Genomic DNA, 21,726 nt, shown 5'->3' with positions numbered 1-21,726 from the left:
TTTTGTTTGTTTGTTTGTTTGTTTGCTTTTGTGATCAAATGTTTCATAATAATAATAATACATTTTATTTGTAAAGCACTTTTCATAAAGTAATCTCAAAGTGCTACAGAAACAAAATAAACAAAAGACTAAGAGAAAAAAAGAAAAAAGAATGATTTGGAAAGAAAATGTCTTGATTTAGAAAGTTTGAAACAATGTACTTTGTTTGGAGATTTATAAGAATGAAGAATAAGAATTAAGCTTTTATGTTACAGACAGCTTTTATTCTAAACAAGGGAGGAATATGTAGTAGTTAGTACTGTGAGATATCGCGAGAGAGCCAGAACGAGAGTAGAGAACGAGAACTGAGAACGGAAGGTAAAAGAACATGGCGGCTGACAGAAATGTGTTAATAAAGTAAACATAAAACTGAACTAAAGGACTGCTTATTTTAAACAACACAACAAGTGCCCAGACACATTTTAATGTGTGGGTTACATAAGAATCTGAAAGGCATCTTCATACATCCAACAGCACAGTAGCAGTCAAAGGCCTATACACAACCAAGTGGTTACGGTTGTCAGGATCTGGTTGGCCTCTGCTCTCTCTCTCTGTGTCCCAGCGCTGGGCGGGGCCTTCTGGTCGCCTCGCTCTCCTGGTTGTGACTTGAGAATACGTTTTGACCCCTGTCCTTGGATTTTGGACGGGCACTTCTGATCTTGGACTTCCCTGTTTTGTGTTTCGTTCCTCTAGTCTTGACATTTTCCTGCTCTCAGCCCTGCTGTCACCTGTGACCTGTTCCACCTACCCATGTCCTCGTTGGTCTGCATTCATGTTGGTTTTGAGCTCTTTAGTCTGAATAAACTGTCTTTACACCAGATCTGCATCGTGTGTTCAGTCTCTGTTCTGTGTAGTTTATTGACAACAGTAATAGATATAGAATGAGGCGGCGAAATAGATAAATAAAACGCGCCATGGAGCCTCAATTCAACTTTATTACTGATTATAGATCAGTTTGAATCACCGATCAGAATCTGTTCGACCTTTGGAGTCATTTCATCAGAGAGATAACGACTGAACCGCTGTAAAACACTTCACTTCACACACACTCTCACTCTCTCACACACTCTGCTGCCGGTGAGTACCGTCATGTTGTTACTGCAGGTTCTGTTCTGGTCCAGACTCAGCTGTGTTTCCTGTGTGTGTGTGTGTGTGTGTGTGTGTGTGTGTGTCCAGGTGTCCTCAGAGCCTCAGGTGTCTGTTCTGTCTCAGGTTGTTTGTGTCTCAGGTGAGAAACAGGAAGTAGCTGTGATCAGTGATTTGTCTCGACTCCACGGCTGACAGACAACATGGCCGCCAAAAGGTCGGGGTGCTGCGGTCTCTCGACTCTGGAGGCCACGCTGGCCGTCCTGTTCGTCGTCATGACAACCGTGTGTGTGACGCTGATCGCACTGATGGTTACGAGGGAAACACACACAGGTGACGACACACACACACACACACAGACAGTTGCAGACTCTGGTCAATAGAAACGTTGTTATTAAGTGTCATTCAGTTAACTCTAACCCTACAAACCCAGGTGTTATGACATTGAGATAATCTATGACATGTTCATGGCAGTGACATGTCACTCTTATGATCAGACCTTCAGGTAAAGTGTTACCAACCCCAGACGTAACAGCTTAAAGAATGGAAATGAAACACTGACCAGCACTTTACGACAGTACAACTGTAGCCCTTCTTTCTTACTGTTTCCTATTCTTTACTGTAATTCATTAACTGCTGCTGATATTGTGTCTTCCCTTATATTTATGGCATTGTACTCTCTGTACTGTGTTATTTATGGGATGTCTGTCTGTCTTTTAATGTGAGGTCCAGAACCGACTTCTCCTCCTGTGGTTCCGTCAGGTCCAGAACCAACTCCTCCTCCTCAGGAGAAGCCGTACCTGGTCGGCGTGGGCCGGGCCGACTGCACCGGGCCGCCGGCCGAGATCCCACTGGTCAGTACAACACACACACACACACACACACGCTGGTGCTGCGTTCAAGGCCTCCTGTTGCTATAGGAGACGGTGCGTTCAGGAGCTTCTACACAAACAAATACAGAGGAGAACTGGAACCTGGGAGTGCTGAATGTTGTACATTGTCCTCCATAAGCAAATAAATAAATAGAAATTGAAATTGAAATTGATGTTATGAGACGATCTCACACAGTTGTGTATCTGTGTGTCTGTGTGTGTGTGTGTGTGTGTGTGTGTGTATCTGTGTGTGTGTGTTTAGATGGGTTATGCCAACCCTCAGCAGACGGCTGCAGGTATTCACACTCGTCTGTACAGTCGAGCCTTCATCATCGATGACGGGAAGAGGAGAGTGGTCTTCGTCACCGCCGACGTGGGAATGATCTCACAGAGACTCCGACTGGAGGTCACACACACACACACACACACACACACACACACACACAACACAAACACACACACACACACACACAGATACACACACCATACACACACTCTCTCTCTCTCTCTCAAACTCTGATGCTTCATTCATAACAACACTCTGACAAAAAGGATTTACCCTGTAGATACACAAAACACAAGTTTCTGTCAGTACTTCAAACTGTGTGTGTGTGTCTGTGTCTGTGTGTGTGTGTGTGTGTCTGTGTGTGTGTGTGTGTGCGTGTGTGTGTGTCTGTGTGTGTGTGTGTGTGCGTGTGCAGGTCCTGCAGGCGCTGCAGCAGAAGTACGGGGATCTGTACCGACAGGACAACGTGGTTCTGAGTGGGACTCACACTCACTGTGGCCCGGCCGGATACTTCCAGTACACACTGTTCATGATCAGCAGCAAAGGATACATCAAGGACGCCATCGGGCCGCTGGTGGACGGCATCGTCAAGGTGTGTGTCTGTGTGTGTGTGTCTGTGTGTGTCTGTGTGTGTGTGTCCGTCTGTGTCCGTCCAGGGGTCGACGGTATAAATGGCCCGGATGTACTTTTAAAACAGCCTGGGCCACCAGAACGCTCCAAGCACTGGTCCGGTGGGGCAGGGAAAAATAATGCCTTGGAAAAAAAACAAGTAAAAAATGTAAAAAAAATCTAATTTCACATGAATTCCCTGTGGTTTGAAAAGATTTCTGTGAAATCGTCTCGGTAGCTATTTACCGCTCCCGACCCGATCAAAGAGACAACTACTTTCTGTGCCCTGGGACGTAACACCATCTGCAAGCAACTCAGTGTCACAGCTCACACACTGCTGCTGATTGAAGGTTGTCACAAGAACCGATAAGAACCTTTTTTTTCGGGAGGGCCAGATATGTCATCGGCTACACGTGGCCACTCGTCTACTAAAGTGGGCGTGGCCACTAGACCCCTAAAGTGGGCGTGGCCACTAGACCCCTAAAGTGGGCGTGGCCACTAGACCCCTAAAGTGGGCGTGGCCACTTGTCCCCTAAAGTGGGCGTGGCCACTAGACCCCTAAAGTGTGCGTGGCCACTAGACCCCTAAAGTGTGCGTGGCCACTAGACCCCTAAAGTGGGCGTGACCACTAGACCCCTAAAGTGGGCGTGACCACTAGACCCCTAAAGTGGGCGTGACCACTAGACCCCTAAAGTGGGCGTGGCCACTTGTCCCCTAAAGTGGGCGTGGCCACTAGACCCCTAAAGTGGGCGTGGCCACTCGTGCCTAAAGTGTGCATGACCACTCGTCCCCTAAAGAGGGCGTGGCCACTCGTCTGTCCCGACAGGACTCGACACGACGCACTGAGGGCAAAGTTTTACGGTACCGAAAAAAAAGGTTCTTATCGGTTCTTGTGACAACCTTCAATCAGCAGACAAGTGGCACGCACACTTTAGGGGACAAATGGCCACTAGCTGTGTCTGTGTTGACTGACCGTTGCTCTCCAGAGTATAGACCGAGCCCATCGCAGCCTGAGACTAGCTGTGTCTGTGTTGACTGACCGTTGCTCTCCAGAGTATAGATCGAGCCCATCGCAGCCTGAGACCCGGGCGGATCTTCAGGAGCAGAGGTCACCTGGACGACAGCAGCCTGAACCGCAGCCCCCAGTCCTACCTGAACAACCCCGAGGACGAGAGACACAGGTTTGTTTGTTTGTTTATTAGATCCCCATTAGCTGCTGTACAAGACAGCAGCTATTCTTCCTGGGGTCAAAACGTCTTACAAACATTTCTGTTTCAGAATTTAACACAGAACATTCAACATAGATCATCATCATTCATACAGTGGACAACAGCAACACAAAACATAAAAAAGCTCACATCTCATTTACAAACTGTTGTTAAAGTACAAAGAAACAGAAATCATGCAGCGTCTCTGATGGTCAGAGAGTCACTCCTTCTGGTAAAAACAAAAACATCTTTAGTCCCTGTTTAAAAGAGGCAGCACAACCTTCTCGCATCAAAAACCTCGGCAGAGCATTCCATGCAGCCATCGCTCTATAATAAACAGTTTTTTGTTTTGCGTTTGTTCTACATGGGGGCAACAAGGAAAGAACTTCTGAAGACTGCCGTGTAGAGTAGTTATGACTTTCAGAAAAAAAACACTAATTTATTATAAAAAATGACTGGGTTTTTTGTTATTGTGACATTTTTTACAAAACAAGCCAGAGAACAATGCAATCTGCTTTTGACGCTTAACCGGGCCAGCTGATTGTTCATTTCATTTACCCTTGTTCTATAAGGGCACTGAAGAACACAGGTCAGACAGAGAGAGACGCCGGTTATCTGATTATTGATTATTGATTATCGATCGTGAGCTCATTGCTTTCTCCCTCTGTCCAGGTACAAGGAGAACACAGACAAACAGGTGGTGGTGCTGAAGCTCACCGATCTGGACGGAGACGGGATCGGGATGATCAGGTGACCCAGACGGTAACCATGACGACGTTGGAGCTCTGAGCTCAACGCGTGAACAGATGTTAACGGATGTTTAACAGCTGCGTCCTGCTCTGGTTGCAGCTGGTTCGCCGTCCACGCCGTCAGCATGAACTACACCAACCGGCTGGTGAGCAGCGACAACATGGGCTACGCCTCCTACCTGCTGGAGCAGGACAAGAACCCCGGACGTCTGCCGGGACAGGTGAGTCCACTGAGTCCACTGAGTCCACTGAGTCCACTGAGTCCACCTGAGTCCACCTGAGTCCACTGAGTCCACCTGAGTCCACCTGAGTCCACCTGAGTCCACCTGAGTCCACCTGAGTCCCCTGAGTCCACCCGAGTCCACCTGAGTCCACTGAGTCCACTGAGTTCACCTGAGTCCACCTGAGTCCACTGAGTCCACTGAGTCCACCTGAGTCCACCTGAGTCCACTGAGTCCATTGAGTCCGCCTGAGTCCACTGAGTCCACCTGAGTCCACCTGAGTCCACTGAGTCCACTGAGTCCACCTGAGTCCACCTGAGTCCACTGAGTCCACCTGAGTCCACCTGACAAACTTTCATTTGAAGGCACAGATTAGATGCTGATATTGTTAACTCATTGAGTGCCGCGCTCCTTTCCAAAGTTTTAGTCAAGTGTACCGGCAATTTAGACCATTTTTGTAGAGCCGCAGTGTATTCTATATTAATGCCACCAACACATACTGTGGCTGTGATGGTCTCTGGGCCACAGCAGGTCGGGAACACCGGAACGTGATGGTCTCTGGGCCACAGCAGGTCGGGAACACCGGAATGTGATGGTCTCTGGGCCACAGCAGGTCGGGAACACCAGCCCCACCGGTGGTCGCGGTTCTTCTGTGGTACGGGTCGGTGATGCCGGTCTGCTTTGACCGAGGGATCATCACATTTTACCGCGGGAGGACCTTAGGGAGGACACGGTGTTGCTCCAGATGAAGACCGGGCGGGACAGTCGGCTGAGAGCTTCCTGTTTCAGCTACGAGCTGCTGGAGCCTCGCGGGTGAGAGCGGAGCAGCTGCTGCATCCACATGCAGAACTCCGTTTGCAAAAGCCGAGTTATGATAAAAACTTCCAGATTGTGAGCTGTCATGAGTTTTTGATCGTCATCTATTTCAGTTCTACTCGTCATAGAGTCCCCAAATTTACACATAAGGTGTGTTACAGTGTCTAGTTTCATAATTTAAAAAAAAGAAGCAAAAAACGTAAAATTACGTTTTTGGCACTCAATGCATGGGAACGAAAAACGAGAAATTACGTGGTTGGCACTCAATGAGATAACAGGGACTTTGTTGCACCCAAACATTAAGCATGTATCAGGTGCTGTTTTATCCGGTACAACCGACCCCCTCCCTCCCCACGGTGCGGCTTGAAAACTCCTCTTTGTCCGAAGCAGGAGATGACAGAAAGAGTCAGAGAACTGTAATCGAAGCTCTGCACCGTGCTGCCTGTTCTGTCATAGTTTATCAACGTTTTTCGTCATTCTTTGTTAGGATAATGTGTGTGTGTGTGTGTGTGTGTGTGTGTGTGTGTGTGTGTGTGTGTGTGTGTGTGCGTGTGTCAGGGAGACTTCGTGGCTGGTTTCTCCTCCAGTAACCTTGGCGACGTGAGTCCAAACACCAGAGGACCGCGCTGTGTGAACACTGGGCTGCCATGTGACTACCTGAACAGCTCCTGTCCTGTGGGAGGGGTAAATACACACATACATGAACACACACACACACACACACATACACATGCACGTACACGCACACACACACACACACACACACACACACACACACACACACACTCACAGTGTTTTCCGTGTGTGTGTGTGTCAGACCAAGATGTGTCAGGGGTTTGGACCTGGAGACGACATGTTCGACAGCACCAGGATCATTGGACTGAACATCTACAGGAAGGCAAAGGTACCTGTCTGTCTGTCTGTCTGTCTGTCTGTCTGTCTGTCTGTCTGTCTGTCTGTCTGTCTGTCTGTCTGTCTGTCTGTCTGTCTGTCTGTCTGCCTGTCTGTCTGTCTGTCTGTCTGTCTGTCTGTCTGTCTGTCTGCCTGTCTGTCTGTCTGTCTACCTGTCTGTCTCTCACCTGTCTGTCTACCTGTCTGTCTGTCCCCCTACAGGAGCTCTATGCAGCAGCAGAGGAGGAAGTGACTGGTTTCCTTCACTCAGCTCATCAGTGGATCAACATGACGGACGTCACTGTTCAGATCAACAGCACGCACACAGTGAGCAACACACACACACACACACACACACACACACACACACACACACACACACACACACACACACACACACACACACACACATGTTTGTAATGCTATCTTTGTGAGGACACTCATGGACATAATGTCTTCTTTAGCTCCCTACTCTAACCTTAACCATCCCAAACAAATGCCTAACCTTCACCGTTACTCTGAACTGAAACCTGATTATAACATAGTTACTAGGGCCGTTCACATGGAGTTATATGGAGTTTCCATTGTTTTCAATGTAGCCGCGTGCCTTGTGTGTGTGTGTTGCTCACTGTGTGTTGCTCACTGTGTGTGTGTGTGTAGGTCAGTACATGTAAACCAGCTCTCGGTCACAGTTTCGCAGCAGGAACAACAGACGGAGGAGGAGACCTCAACTTCACCCAGGGTGATTCTACTGTTTCTACTGTGTTTCTACTGTTTCTACTGTGATTCTACTGTTTCTACTGTGTTTCTACTGTTTCTACTGTGATTCTACTGTTTCTACTGTGTTTCTACTGTGATTCTACTGTTTCTACTGTGTTTCTACTGTTTCTACTGTGTCTCTACTGTGTTTCTACTGTGATTCTACTGTTTCTACTGTGTTTCTACTGCGTCTCTACTGTGATTCTACTGTTTCTACTGTGATTCTACTGTTTCTACTGTGTTTCTACTGTTTCTACTGTGTCTCTACTGTGTTTCTACTGTGATTCTACTGTTTCTACTGTGTTTCTACTGCGTCTCTACTGTGATTCTACTGTTTCTACTGTGATTCTACTGTTTCTACTGTGTTTCTACTGTTTCTACTGTGTCTCTACTGTGTTTCTACTGTGATTCTACTGTTTCTACTGTGTTTCTACTGCGTCTCTACTGTGATTCTACTGTTTCTACTGTGATTCTACTGTTTCTACTGTGTTTCTACTGTTTCTACTGTGTCTCTACTGTGTTTCTACTGTGATTCTACTGTTTCTACTGTGTTTCTACTGCGTCTCTACTGTGATTCTACTGTTTCTACTGTGATTCTACTGTTTCTACTGTGTTTCTACTGTTTCTACTGTGTTTCTACTGTGTCTCTACTGTGTTTCTACTGCGTCTCTACTGCGTCTCTACTGTGTTTCTACTGTGTTTCTACTGCGTCTCTACTGTGTTTCTACTGCGTCTCTACTGTGTTTCTACTGTGATTCTACTGTGATTCTACTGCGTCTCTACTGTTTTTCTACTGCGTCTCTACTGTGATTCTACTGCGTCTCTACTGTGTTTCTACTGCGTCTCTACTGCGTCTCTACTGTGTTTCTACTGTGTTTCTACTGCGTCTCTACTGTGTTTCTACTGCGTCTCTACTGTGTTTCTACTGTGTTTCTACTGCGTCTCTACTGTGTTTCTACTGCGTCTCTACTGTGATTCTACTGCGTCTCTACTGTTTTTCTACTGCGTCTCTACTGTGATTCTACTGCGTCTCTACTGTGTTTCTACTGCGTCTCTACTGCGTCTCTACTGTGATTCTACTGTGATTCTACTGCGTCTCTACTGTTTTTCTACTGCGTCTCTACTGCGTCTCTACTGTGATTCTACTGTGATTCTACTGCGTCTCTACTGTGTTTCTACTGCGTCTCTACTGTGTTTCTACTGTGTTTCTACTGCGTCTCTACTGTTTTTCTACTGTGTTTCTACTGTGATTCTACTGCGTCTCTACTGCGTCTCTACTGTGATTCTACTGCGTCTCTACTGTGTTTCTACTGTGTTTCTACTGCGTCTCTACTGTGTTTCTACTGCGTCTCTACTGCGTCTCTACTGTGATTCTACTGTGATTCTACTGCGTCTCTACTGTTTTTCTACTGCGTCTCTACTGTGATTCTACTGCGTCTCTACTGCGTCTCTACTGTGTTTCTACTGCGTCTCTACTGCGTCTCTACTGCGTCTCTACTGTTTTTCTACTGCGTCTCTACTGTGATTCTACTGCGTCTCTACTGTGTTTCTACTGCGTCTCTACTGTGTTTCTACTGTGATTCTACTGTGATTCTACTGCGTCTCTACTGTTTTTCTACTGCGTCTCTACTGTGATTCTACTGCGTCTCTACTGCGTCTCTACTGTGTTTCTACTGCGTCTCTACTGCGTCTCTACTGTTTTTCTACTGCGTCTCTACTGTGATTCTACTGCGTCTCTACTGTGTTTCTACTGCGTCTCTACTGTGATTCTACTGCGTCTCTACTGCGTCTCTACTGTTTCTACTGTGATTCTACTGTGTTTCTACTGCGTCTCTACTGTGATTCTACTGCGTCTCTACTGCGTCTCTACTGTTTCTACTGTGATTCTACTGTTTTTCTACTGCGTCTCTACTGTGATTCTACTGCGTCTCTACTGTTTCTACTGTGATTCTACTGTTTTTCTACTGCGTCTCTACTGTGTTTCTACTGCGTCTCTACTGTGATTCTACTGCGTCTCTACTGTTTCTACTGCGTCTCTACTGTGATTCTACTGCGTCTCTACTGTTTCTACTGCGTCTCTACTGTGATTCTACTGCGTCTCTACTGCGTCTCTACTGTTTCTACTGCGTCTCTACTGCGTCTCTACTGCGTCTCTACTGCGTCTCTACTGTGTTTCTACTGCGTCTCTACTGTGATTCTACTGCGTCTCTACTGTTTTTCTACTGCGTCTCTACTGTGATTCTACTGCGTCTCTACTGTGTTTCTACTGCGTCTCTACTGCGTCTCTACTGTGATTCTACTGTGATTCTACTGCGTCTCTACTGTTTTTCTACTGCGTCTCTACTGCGTCTCTACTGTGATTCTACTGTGATTCTACTGCGTCTCTACTGTGTTTCTACTGCGTCTCTACTGCGTCTCTACTGTGTTTCTACTGTGTTTCTACTGCGTCTCTACTGTTTTTCTACTGTGTTTCTACTGTGATTCTACTGCGTCTCTACTGCGTCTCTACTGTGATTCTACTGCGTCTCTACTGTGTTTCTACTGTGTTTCTACTGCGTCTCTACTGTGTTTCTACTGCGTCTCTACTGTGATTCTACTGCGTCTCTACTGCGTCTCTACTGTGTTTCTACTGTGTTTCTACTGCGTCTCTACTGTTTTTCTACTGTGTTTCTACTGTGATTCTACTGCGTCTCTACTGCGTCTCTACTGTGATTCTACTGCGTCTCTACTGTGTTTCTACTGTGTTTCTACTGCGTCTCTACTGTGTTTCTACTGCGTCTCTACTGCGTCTCTACTGTGATTCTACTGTGATTCTACTGCGTCTCTACTGTTTTTCTACTGCGTCTCTACTGTGATTCTACTGCGTCTCTACTGCGTCTCTACTGTGTTTCTACTGCGTCTCTACTGCGTCTCTACTGCGTCTCTACTGTTTTTCTACTGCGTCTCTACTGTGATTCTACTGCGTCTCTACTGTGTTTCTACTGCGTCTCTACTGTGTTTCTACTGTGATTCTACTGTGATTCTACTGCGTCTCTACTGTTTTTCTACTGCGTCTCTACTGTGATTCTACTGCGTCTCTACTGCGTCTCTACTGTGTTTCTACTGCGTCTCTACTGCGTCTCTACTGCGTCTCTACTGTTTTTCTACTGCGTCTCTACTGTGATTCTACTGCGTCTCTACTGTGTTTCTACTGCGTCTCTACTGTGATTCTACTGCGTCTCTACTGCGTCTCTACTGTTTCTACTGTGATTCTACTGTGTTTCTACTGCGTCTCTACTGTGATTCTACTGCGTCTCTACTGCGTCTCTACTGTTTCTACTGTGATTCTACTGTTTTTCTACTGCGTCTCTACTGTGATTCTACTGCGTCTCTACTGTTTCTACTGTGATTCTACTGTTTTTCTACTGCGTCTCTACTGTGTTTCTACTGCGTCTCTACTGTGATTCTACTGCGTCTCTACTGCGTCTCTACTGTTTCTACTGCGTCTCTACTGTGATTCTACTGCGTCTCTACTGCGTCTCTACTGTTTCTACTGCGTCTCTACTGTGATTCTACTGCGTCTCTACTGTTTCTACTGCGTCTCTACTGCGTCTCTACTGCGTCTCTACTGTGTTTCTACTGTGTTTCTACTGTGATTCTACTGTGTTTCTACTGCGTCTCTACTGTGTTTCTACTGTGTTTCTACTGTGTCTCTACTGCGTCTCTACTGTGTTTCTACTGTGATTCTACTGTCTCTAGGTGCGGTCGAGGGCGATCCGTTCTGGGATGGCATCAGAGACGCTCTCCTCGGCGAACCGTCCAATCAGACGCAGGAGTGTCATCATCCCAAACCGATTCTGTTCAGCACGGGGGAGGTGAGGGGGCGGAGCCGCTGGTCGCCATGGTTACGGACCAGCGAGACTGTCCGTTGACACGCTGTGTGTGTGTGTGTGTGTGTGTGTGTGTGTGTGCAGATGAACTGGCCTCTGCCTTGGCATCCTCAGATCGTGGACGTTCAGATCGTCGCCATCGGCAACGTGGCCGTCGTGGCGGTTCCTGGAGAGATGACGTAATGACATCACACTCACATCACTCTGTTGACCGACACTTTACCTCCTAGAGCGCTGGAAAAGAGAGTAACGACACCCACATTGACTCCCGTGGTAAGGGTTTAAGGGTTTAAGGGTTTAAGGGTTTAAGGTTTAAGGGTTTAAGGGTTTAAGGGTTTAAGGGTTTAAGGGTTTAAGGGTTTAAGGGTTTAAGGGTTTTGTGCCCCTAGTGGCAGGATATGGGTATTGCAAAAGTGTCCAGAAAACCCATTCACTCCAATGTATGTGTGTTGCCCACTTGCTTGTAAATTGATGAAAACGGCCGTGTTTTTGTTTTTAGGTGTCTTGGTCATATCAGATTATACTTATAATTTGTTTATTACAAAATGTAGATTGAAACATTCATGTAGAAAACTGTTTTTTTTTGTTTGTTTTTACTCACCTATGTGTTAATGTTTATCTGTAAAGGATCCTCAATGATGCTATTAACGTGGGTGATCTATAAATGTCCTTAAATTATACAGAGCCTAAGCGGAAGCAGGAAGCAACGTCGCCATGGGACCTCAACTCTGAAAAACTATCCATACAGTTTTATTTCGTGATCCGATTGGATTGTGCCATGACAAAAAAATATGTCCTCTACCTGTTTAAAACATCACGTTTCATCCGGAAAAAAAGCAGTTTATCGTAAAACGACAACAGAAGAATGTATTTAGTGTGAAGACTTTCTTGTATTTGTGGTAGTAGAGTCTTGGATATATAACAGAATCACAATAACAGTGAAAAAATACGTCACCAACTGACACGGGAAAGGAAGGACGCCATGTGGTTGCCATGGTGACGTCACCTACGCGACTCGTAGTCTTTCTGGTTACGGATTCTTCCAAATTTTATTCTACAATAGTTTTATGATAAACAGCTGATTTCTCTTCATGAAACGTGATGTTTTAAACAGGTAGAGGACAGAGTTTATTCTCATGGCACAATTCAATCGGATCACGAAATAAAACTTTCAGTCCCGTTCACTCACATGGAGACTTTTTCAGAGTTGAGTTCCCATGGCGACGTTACTTCCTGCTTCCACTTAGGCTCTCTATTGAAAACACCACACTGTTCATTCACCAACAATGCAGAGATGTCAGTTCATTTGCAAAACCCATATTCCTCCACCAGGAGGCGCTGCCATTGGACCGATGCTGTCACTACTCTCTTCTACAGCGCTCTAACTTTACCGACACGGCACGATTACCACGTGACCCGGCGACGGCGCCATGAGACGGCGTGATACAGACGACGAGAGAGAGCAACCAAAAACTAACAGGATGTTGATATTCTGTTTTATGACACGGCTCTATTGAATGCTGCTCTCTGATTGGTTCATCGCTGCGTTCTACGGTCTGTGACTTCTCTATAATGACCGTCGTCAAGTGTAGATGTAGATAGATGACCTGTAGCTTGTTACAGGGAGAGTGGAGGCTGGGAACCAAACCTGCGATCAGAGCCTCTGACCGGCCGTCACAGCTCTCGTCTCTGCGGCGCCGCGAGTACACGACAAACGCGCCCCGTAAACTGTAATCTGTTGTTTATGACGGATACGACTATAAACACATTGTAACATGTAGCATGTCAGTTTGTGTTTGTTCAATATTAATTTAAGTTTCATTACCATGGCAACCCCCCCCCCACCCCTCCCCCCCCGAGCAGCACCATGTCTGGACGGAGGCTGAGAGAAGCTGTGAAACAGGTGAGCTGATGTCATCACTGTGTGAGCTGGGCTGTGTTGTAAATCTCCCCCTATCACAGATGTAGTTCACTAACTATCTAGTGTGTTCAACATGTTGTAGTGTTGTTCGAATTCTCCGCGATTAATTTCATCCACTATGTAGTGGACGACAAAACACCCACAATGCACCGCGAAATTGAGTGAACAAGCGATGTACACTACTTTCTACTCCCGTATCCCACAATGCAATGCGGTCGTGTTTTACCAGAGAAGAAGAGGAAGCTAATTAGCATGTTAGCTACGATTTATTTAGGCAATTTACCAAAAAACTCCTCAGACGTATTTGCCTTCGCTCCGTTTGCCTGAGCAGCAGGAGTTGGGCAGCAGCATCCCAACATTAACAGGCAGCATTAAATCAATCTGATAAAGAAACTGTAGTAGAATATGGAGGAAATACGATCTGACGAGCTAAGCTAATAGCCACAGCTAACGAGCTAAGCTAATAGCCACAGAGCCGCTAACGGCTCACGGTCGGGACACACAACAGCAGTTTACCAAACCAAACTTCAGATATTTCAACAGTTTATTGTAGAGTAACACAACCACACAGAATCACATCCTCAAATGTTCCCGCAAGTGTCTGGTTTTTCTTATTTTATTTTTTATGTGTCCGGTTTGTTTCATACATCCATGGTTTGTTTACATGATTCTCGGCGCGTCTGCTTCCGTCACAGCAGTAGGCTAACACGCTAACACGCTAACACCTGGAGCATCAGCTGACGCAACCACGTCCAGAGAGTCACCGTCTAGTGTCCGAATTCTCCTCCCGTCGTTCCCTACATCGTGTACATGATGTAGTGGAGAGGGAGGGAGTGAGTGGATGATTTCGAACACAGCCCTGATGTCATCACTGTGTGCTGATGTCATCACTGTGAGATGATGTCATCACTGTGTGTGCTGATGTCATCACAGTGAGCTGATGTCATCACTGTGTGAGCTGATGTCATCACTGTGTGTGCTGATGTCATCACTGTGTGCCAGGAGCTGCAGGCGGACGGTGCGTTCAAGGACGTGGAGGTCGTGATCGCCGGCCTCAGTAACATGTACACGCATTACATCACCACCTACGAGGAGTACCAGGTAGCTGCAGCAAGGGCTCATGGGAACTGTAGTACTATAGAACTGTAGTACTATAGAACTGTAGTACTGTAGTAGGATACTGAAGAACTGTATCTACTCTATAGTTATAGACAAGGCAATTTTATTAGTATAGCCCGTTTTTACCACCAGTCGTCTCAAAGGGCTTTACATCCCATCATAATTTCATTCGGGAGGACAGACCAGCTTAATGGAGGACTGGATGGTAGACTGGTTAGTTGTATTACTGTAGTATTAGTTGTAGTACCAGTTATAGTATTGTATTATTACTTGTAGTACTGTAGTATTGTAGTAGTGTAGTATTGTAGTATTAGTTGTATTACTGCAGTACTGACCGGTGTGTTACCTGTCCAGGTGCAGCGCTACGAAGGAGCCTCCACCATCTACGGTCCACACACGCTGGCTGCTTACCTGGACCGGTACCGAGGCCTGGCCCGCGCCATCGCACAGGTCAGACCCAGCTGGTAACCGTAGCAACAACTTTGTTTACACGAGACAAAGCTACATGGTGTCCATGGCAACAGAACGGTGTCGCTCTCTACAGATAACCTGTAACTGAGGCCGAGTGGCTCGGTGACGTGTTGCTGGGGCAACCTGCATCTGCTCATCAGTGTGTGATGGAGTGTTTATTATGGGATAGGCCCTAACCTTCACATCGTACCAGCTGACAGCAGACTACTTCCTGTTTACATCTCCTGGGGCATTATGGGAGTTGTAGTTTCAAAGCGAACGAGGTCTTCTCTGACTGTGAAACATTACACCGTGTTTCCTGTCGTGTTTCCGTGGCAACAGCGTGTTTCCTGTCGTGTTTCCGTGGCAACAGCGTGTTTCCTGTCGTGTTTCCAGGGCCGCGTGTCGGAGCTGCCCCCCGGCCCCCCGCCCCCCTTCTTCACCAAGAGCCTGTTCAACCTGCTGGGGAAGGCCAAGGTGGACAGGAAACCAGACAACAGCAGCTTCGGCGACGTCCTGGAGCAGGTGCTCCCCGTCTACAGACAGGTACTTACTGTACTGAAGTACATATCCACAGGATTTGTACTTTACCTGAGTAATAGATTTCTTTGGTACTTATTACTCTTACTTGAATACATTTCCAAGACAAATATTTTTACTTTTACTGGAGTTAAAGCAGCAGTCAGGTGAATGTTTGTGTTAATCTAAGTCTTAAATAGTTGTATCTTCCGACAGCAATCACTTCTATAGAGTGTTTGGTCTGAAACACGGGTCTGTCAGTCACTCTGCTCTGCTCTGAGCCCAGGAGAAAACTTTCCTTGTATCCTACAACCTTTATCCAATGAGGAGAGAGAACGGCATAAAGGGGCAGTCCTCTCTGTGTGTGCAGCCAAGGGATGCGCCTGAATGTGGTGACGTAGGGACGAGGACCAATAGATCCATGACGAGGGCGGGGGCTGCTAACTCCATCGGCTGACAGGACGCTAGACAAAACCACCGGATCGCTTACTTCTTCTTTAATTAGTAGGAAGGCTGAAAAGTACTGGTTACTTTCAGGTCTTTTTCTAAAATCCTATTGGACACAAGCTGTGTTTGTCTGTGAAGGAAACCCTAACCCCTAAAAGCAGCACATCAGTGCAGCTGCTTTCAAAGAGTTCATTCTCACTAACAAGAGTTAAAAGCTCCTTACATTCATTTACAAACTATTAGAGGAATAAGACATTTACTCTGACTCTGACTTTGACTTAAAGGGACAACCAGGAGTTTTGTTAAAGCGAAGTGTTTCCACACTACATTTATGAGCCTCCGCACCGTGAAATTCTTTGACCGGGTCAAGACAGACTCATGTTTTCATTCATCAAGAATTAAAGTCAGAGGTTGGAAGACGATCACATACCGTCGTAGTTCCCACCATAAACGGAGATTCATACGGCGGCGTTATTCTCATGACTCGCCACGAAACCGAAAGTAAAGAAACGCTGGTCGGCTCGCCCAGCATTTCCACCACCACTAATAATAACAAAATAACCATAGAGACAAAACCATAGATTTATCTAAAATGGACCATTAACAAGTGGTAACGGAGATTCATCCACATTAATATCAGACTTTTTATAACCAGATAGAAACTCCTGGTTGTCCCTTTAAAGTAGCTACATTTAAAAGCATGTACTTTTGGATACTTAAATACCTTTAAAAGCAAGTAGTTTTTTACTCTTACTGCAGTAACATGTCGACTGAGATACTTTTACTTGTAACAGAGTAAATGTTGACCAGTAGTATTTGAACTCTTACTCAAGTACTGGGGTGGAGTACTCTGTCCATCTCCGGGTACCAGAAGCCACGCCCCCTCACCACAGGCCACGCCCCCTTCACCACAGGCCACGCCCCCTTCGTGTAGCTCCGCCCACACGCTGTTGTCACGGTGTTTCCTGTGTTTCAGGGCGACGTCGTCTCCGTGTCGTTCGTGGCAGGAAACCCGCGTCACTCCGGAGACATCGTGAGGACAAACAACTCGTTGTTTATGTTACCACCTTGTTTGTTTGTTTGTTTGTTGGTTGTTTATTTCATGTTGTTGTTGTTTATTGATGCAGAGAGATAAAACTTTTGTTACCGTGGAGATTCACGACAACAGAACAGACACCTGGGAGACTGTGCACACTGATGCATCATGGGAGACCAGGTAGGTCGGTGCAGCAGCCCTGGACAGATGCTTTAAAGGGATAGTTCAACATTTAGTCAGATTGTCCCATTGCCATAATCCCTATAGTCATAGCAGTAGGTTCGTTACCTTTAACTCATTGGGTCTCATTCATGAAACGTGAGTAAATCTGTGTGTAGATTTGCACATAAAAGCTCACTCTACTAAAACTCTACTCCGGATTCATGAACGGTGCGGGAAACTCAGATTTGATCGTAAACACGTGTGTAAGATGATGAATGCCAACCCATCGTAAACTAACAACACGCCCCCGGTGATCAGCAATTAGCATAGATCTCCATACATGAATAGCCATATAAGGAGATCCTGACCACCATATTAGGAGGTAGGTGCATCCTGCTCACCTGCGGCCATGACGCAAACGAGGAAAGAGGGAGAGAGAGAAAAAAAAGAGAGATCACGGATCGAAGTCATTTTGGGTGAAGTGGAGTCCAGAAAAAATATTTAATTCTCTTCTGTTGGTAGTGGTGTGACTGGGACAGGTCAAAGGCGTGGAGAGAAGAAACAGATTTAGTGAATTAAGTAGGCCTATCCTTGGTTTATTAAAGAACGAAGTAAAGCCAGAATAGTTCGATATGAAACGTGAAAAAAATAAAAATAAAAATACACACAACTCCAGAGCTACAGCAGCGACGGGAGGAGGAAGCTCTTCACAGCCTCAGCTGTAGAGGAGCATGGTTGGATCAACACATGAAGTTATATAGGCAGGTTATATTGTTACAGATGCACCAGCCGTCTGTCACAGCTTCATCCAAACCGGTGCCGACTGCGCTGCTGCGCAGGGTGAAGTGTGCGTCCACCGAGCGTGTTGCAACACAAACATTTTTTTTCCGGTTTTATATCAGATTATTATCATCATTAGATGGAGCCTTGACGTGTTTGTGCGTGTCCGATCCCTAAAACGTCTCTCTCTCCAAATATTTCTAATTGTTTGTCATGTTTAAATTACGTGTTTCAAAGGTGCCGGCCTATTTTGAACATGAGAGAGAGTAATACGGATTAAAATTGTAATTTTCAACAGTGACAAGCAGTATTTATTTGCATTCCTACATTTACACAAGCGCTACACACAGTCCGGAGCAGGTGTAGATTTTGTGAGTAGCTACGAAAAAATCTGCACTACTAAAAGATTGATGAATGCGGAAATCCACGTAAATTTGCGCTGCTCAGGGTTTACACACAAATCCGTGCTGCTCACATTTCATGAATGAGACCCATTGAGTGCCGCGCTCCTTTCCAAAGTTTTAGTCAAGTGTACCGGCAAATTAGACCATATTTGACTTTTTATTTTAGAGCCATAGTGTATTCTATATTATTGCCACCAACACATACTGTAGCTCATTTGAAAGGTTTAACTTTATCCTTCAAATGGCCACAAACCGTTTGTTTCTACGTGCCTCCGTTCCTGAGAAAAGTCAAGCTAAACATGGCTGGGTTTCACCAAAATCCCTCCTTTTTTTCTAGAAAAGGAGATAGAGCGTCTTTTATGAAAGCTGCTCTGTTTGTGTCTGTCGCTCTTCAGACACTCGCATTTCTGGATCAAAGGGCTCGTATAAGATAAATATATACAACAATTGTTGTTCTATTCACAAAACCACCATCGGGGGCGGGGGGGGCGCCACTAAACAACAATAACACAGACGCACCGTGCCGTGTCACAGCCTCTCGCCGCGGAACGTGAGGCTCTGTCGGCCACAGCGGCTCGCGAACACCGGTCCCACCGGTGGTCGCGGTCCGTCTGTGGTACGGGTCGGTGGTGCCGGTCTGCTTTGGTCCAGAGACCATCAGATTTTACCGCGGGAGGACTTTGGGGAGGACACGGTGTTGCTCCAGATGAAGACCGGGCGGGACAGTGGGCTGAGAGCTTCCTGGTTCAGCTCCCAGCTGCTGCAGCCTCGCGGGTGAGAGCGGAGCAGCAGCGGAGCAGCTGCGCTGCATCTGCATGCAGAACTCCGTTTGCAGAAGCTGAGTTATGATAAAAACTTCCAGATCATGAGCTGTCATGTGACTTTGATCGTCATCTATTTCAGTTCTCCTCGTCGTAGAGTCCCCAAATTTACATATAATGTGTATTAAAGTGTCTATTTTCATAATTTAAAAAAAAAAGCAAAAAACGAAAAATTTCGTTTTTGGCACTCAACGCATGGGAACGAAAAACGAGAAATTACGTGGTTGGCACTCAATGAGTTAATTGTCGGTGCAAGCTATTTTTAGAACGGCGGAGCAGAGCCGTGAGCTGCTCAGAGCTACGCTACGGAGGCTCATTATGGGATTTCTTGGTTTCCCTCATCATCAAACTCATCAAATACACAATCCAACAACTCCACAACGCTCTGGTGGACAAGTTGTGAGCTGCACATTCACCACGCTATGAGATAATAACACAACGTTACCACACAGAGTTGTTTTAGAGGGAAATTCATGCAAAACCGCTGATGCACGTTGCCTTCAGGGACAGTTTTTCATCAACAGTCTTTGTATTTCCCTCTAAAACAACTCTGTGTGGTAACGTTGTGTTATTATCTCATAGCGTGGTGAATGTGCAGCTCACAACTTGTCCACCAGAGCGTTGTGGAGTTGTTGGATTGTGTATTTGATGAGTTTGATGAGGGAAACCAAGAAATCCCATAATGAGCCTCCGTAGCGTAGCTCTGAGCAGCTCACGGCTCTGCTCCGCCGTTCTAAAAACAGCTTGCACCAACAATTAAAGGTAACGAACCTACTGCTATGACTATAGGGGTTATGGCAATGGGCCAGTTTGCCTAAATGTTGAACTATCCCTTTAACTTGTATTAGACGCTGTAGAGCAACTGTCTCTGTGTGTGACTCTACAGGTTCCAGTGGCTGCGGGGATCGAACCAGCGCAGCAACGTGACGGTGCAGTGGTTCGTTCCGGCCGCGGCGCCCAGCGGCTCCTACAGGATCAGACACTTCGGTCACTACAAGCAGCTGAAAGGCCTGAGACCCGTCATCACGCCGTACCAGGGCGTCTCCGCCGTCTTCACCCTCACCCCCAGCTTCTACTACTAGTGACATCACACACAGGCCGGCCAATCACAGGCCGGCCAATCAGAGGCTGGCCAATCAGAGGCTGGCCAATCCGGTCGGATGGTGGTGGATTGTTTGAAAGAAAGGGAAAAGATTGTGTGTGCTTTGTGACCTGGGAGTTGTGGAGGATGAATTCCTAGATAAGCTTTTGCTTCTCCCGCTTTCCCTTTCGGTCATGTGTATTGTATTAATTGGATTGAGATGATGTGTGATGATGATGACTAATTGACATGCCCGAAATGAACCAAATAAATAAATAAATTCCATTTTGTGTGTCATTGTCCACTTCATCACAGTTTAAGAAATGTTTTATTTGAAAAAATCCAAGAAAAGAATCCTGATTTGATTTGATTTGATTTGATTTAAAGAGGAAGTATTTACCTTAACTAAGTTCTTGGGGAAGACACAGGAGAACTCTGTATCATTAAAGGGACATTGTGTAACTTCTCCTGTTGTCTCTTCATGAATATTTGGTTCTTCAGTCTGTTTTTCATTAACATCAACAAAGTTCCTGTTCCTTTCAGCTCTGAATGAGCCGTTCATATCGTTCATATCTCCATGGAGACGGTAAGCTCGGTGCTGCTGCCATGTGGTGTCGCCATGGTGACGGTAACGGTAACCACGGAAACTCAGTGGAGACACCGGAGCTGTCGGCTCAGTCACCGCGGTAACGCAGTGAGGAGGAATGAAGCGTTACACTGATGCTGCATTCACCTGCAGTCGGGCAGACGGCCGTCGCTAACAAACCAGACGTCATTTTAGTCACAGAAGTCCAGAGAAAGACGGTAAAACAATACCACATCGCCATGACAACATGTTGTCACGTGTATTGTTTTGCCTCGTGCTGACGGACCACTTGTTTACATAGAGGCTTGTTTATGTCCGTCTGCTGTCTGCCCGATTGCACCTGAATGCAGCAGGAAAAATATACAACCACAACGCTAGATGGAGGAATTCCTACACAATGTCCCTTTAAATCACATTTTGAGAAATATAATTATTATGTGATTGAGGTGAGTGTCTTGTCAGCCCGCGGGGGCTGGGCACCTCGATGTGCAGGACACTTTGATAAAATCTTTACTTACTTACTAATATAAATAAAAATGTTGAACTTGTTGAAGTGTAAATAACGTGTTCATGAATAAATCACTGAACGTCTAATCAGAGTTGATCTGGTGTCTGAGGTCGGCTCCTATTGGCTGATTGCGGCTGTGTGGCGTCCAATCAGGAGCACAGAACTCATATCACAACCTATGACATCACACTCCCCCCCCCCCATCCCCACCGACACAACAACTGTGTTAATATCAAAAATATTTATTGATCCTTGTGTAGAAATCGATCGACTGACAGAAACAAAAACACATCCTGGGAAACGATGGACGACCACCGAGAGATGAGGCCAGACCCTCCTCCAGAGAAGAAGAAGAAGGTCTGGCTGCTCCAAAACGCTCCGGCCGCTTGGAATTCTTTCAACCAGTCACAATCGTTGCGGTCGGCGCCGTAGCAACGCCGTAGCAACGCCATAGCAACGCCGTAGCAACGGTGCGCTTGCAAAACAT

At 46.2% G+C, this 21,726-nt stretch overlaps 1 protein-coding gene across 2 annotated transcripts; it reads left to right on the top strand.

Moving 5' to 3' along the window:
- The first annotated feature begins 1,229 nt into the window (after positions 1–1,229).
- Positions 1,230–20,185, top strand: asah2 (N-acylsphingosine amidohydrolase 2). 2 transcript variants are annotated; one of them, XM_085761029.1, is made up of 20 exons: positions 1,230–1,458; positions 1,888–1,979; positions 2,260–2,403; positions 2,699–2,875; positions 3,946–4,073; positions 4,773–4,850; positions 4,950–5,070; positions 6,445–6,570; positions 6,704–6,790; positions 7,000–7,104; positions 7,438–7,519; positions 11,275–11,390; positions 11,490–11,584; positions 13,269–13,308; positions 14,329–14,427; positions 14,800–14,895; positions 15,292–15,441; positions 16,838–16,894; positions 16,989–17,077; positions 19,951–20,185. In XM_085761029.1, the coding sequence occupies exons 1-20, from the start codon at positions 1,329–1,331 to the stop codon at positions 20,144–20,146; spliced, it is 2,208 nt and encodes a 735-aa protein (XP_085617155.1). In that variant the 5' UTR covers positions 1,230–1,328; the 3' UTR covers positions 20,147–20,185. The 2 variants fall into 2 exon arrangements, with proteins under 2 accessions (XP_085617155.1, XP_085617154.1); XM_085761028.1 differs by having other exon boundaries at positions 1,322–1,458; positions 1,852–1,979.
- Positions 20,186–21,726: the final 1,541 nt, after the last annotated feature.

This window comes from Trachurus japonicus, chromosome 19 (genome assembly GCF_045865225.1).
Source record: "Trachurus japonicus isolate A0001 chromosome 19, Traja_1.0".
Classification (NCBI taxonomy): domain Eukaryota; kingdom Metazoa; phylum Chordata; class Actinopteri; order Carangiformes; family Carangidae; genus Trachurus; species Trachurus japonicus.
This window is presented reverse-complemented; position numbering and strand designations above follow the sequence as displayed.

What these genes read in the sequence shown, in the direction of transcription:
- asah2 (XM_085761028.1), top strand. Translation starts at nt 1,329, where the DNA reads ATGGCCGCCAAAAGGTCGGGGTGCTGCGGTCTCTCGACTCTGGAGGCC. An exon ending in GCGGTTCCTGGAGAGATGAC is followed by an intron (nt 11,585 to 13,268) that starts GTAATGACATCA and finishes CCCCCCGAGCAG; the next exon opens with CACCATGTCTGGACGGAGGC. An exon ending in TGGCCCGCGCCATCGCACAG is followed by an intron (nt 14,896 to 15,291) that starts GTCAGACCCAGC and finishes TCGTGTTTCCAG; the next exon opens with GGCCGCGTGTCGGAGCTGCC.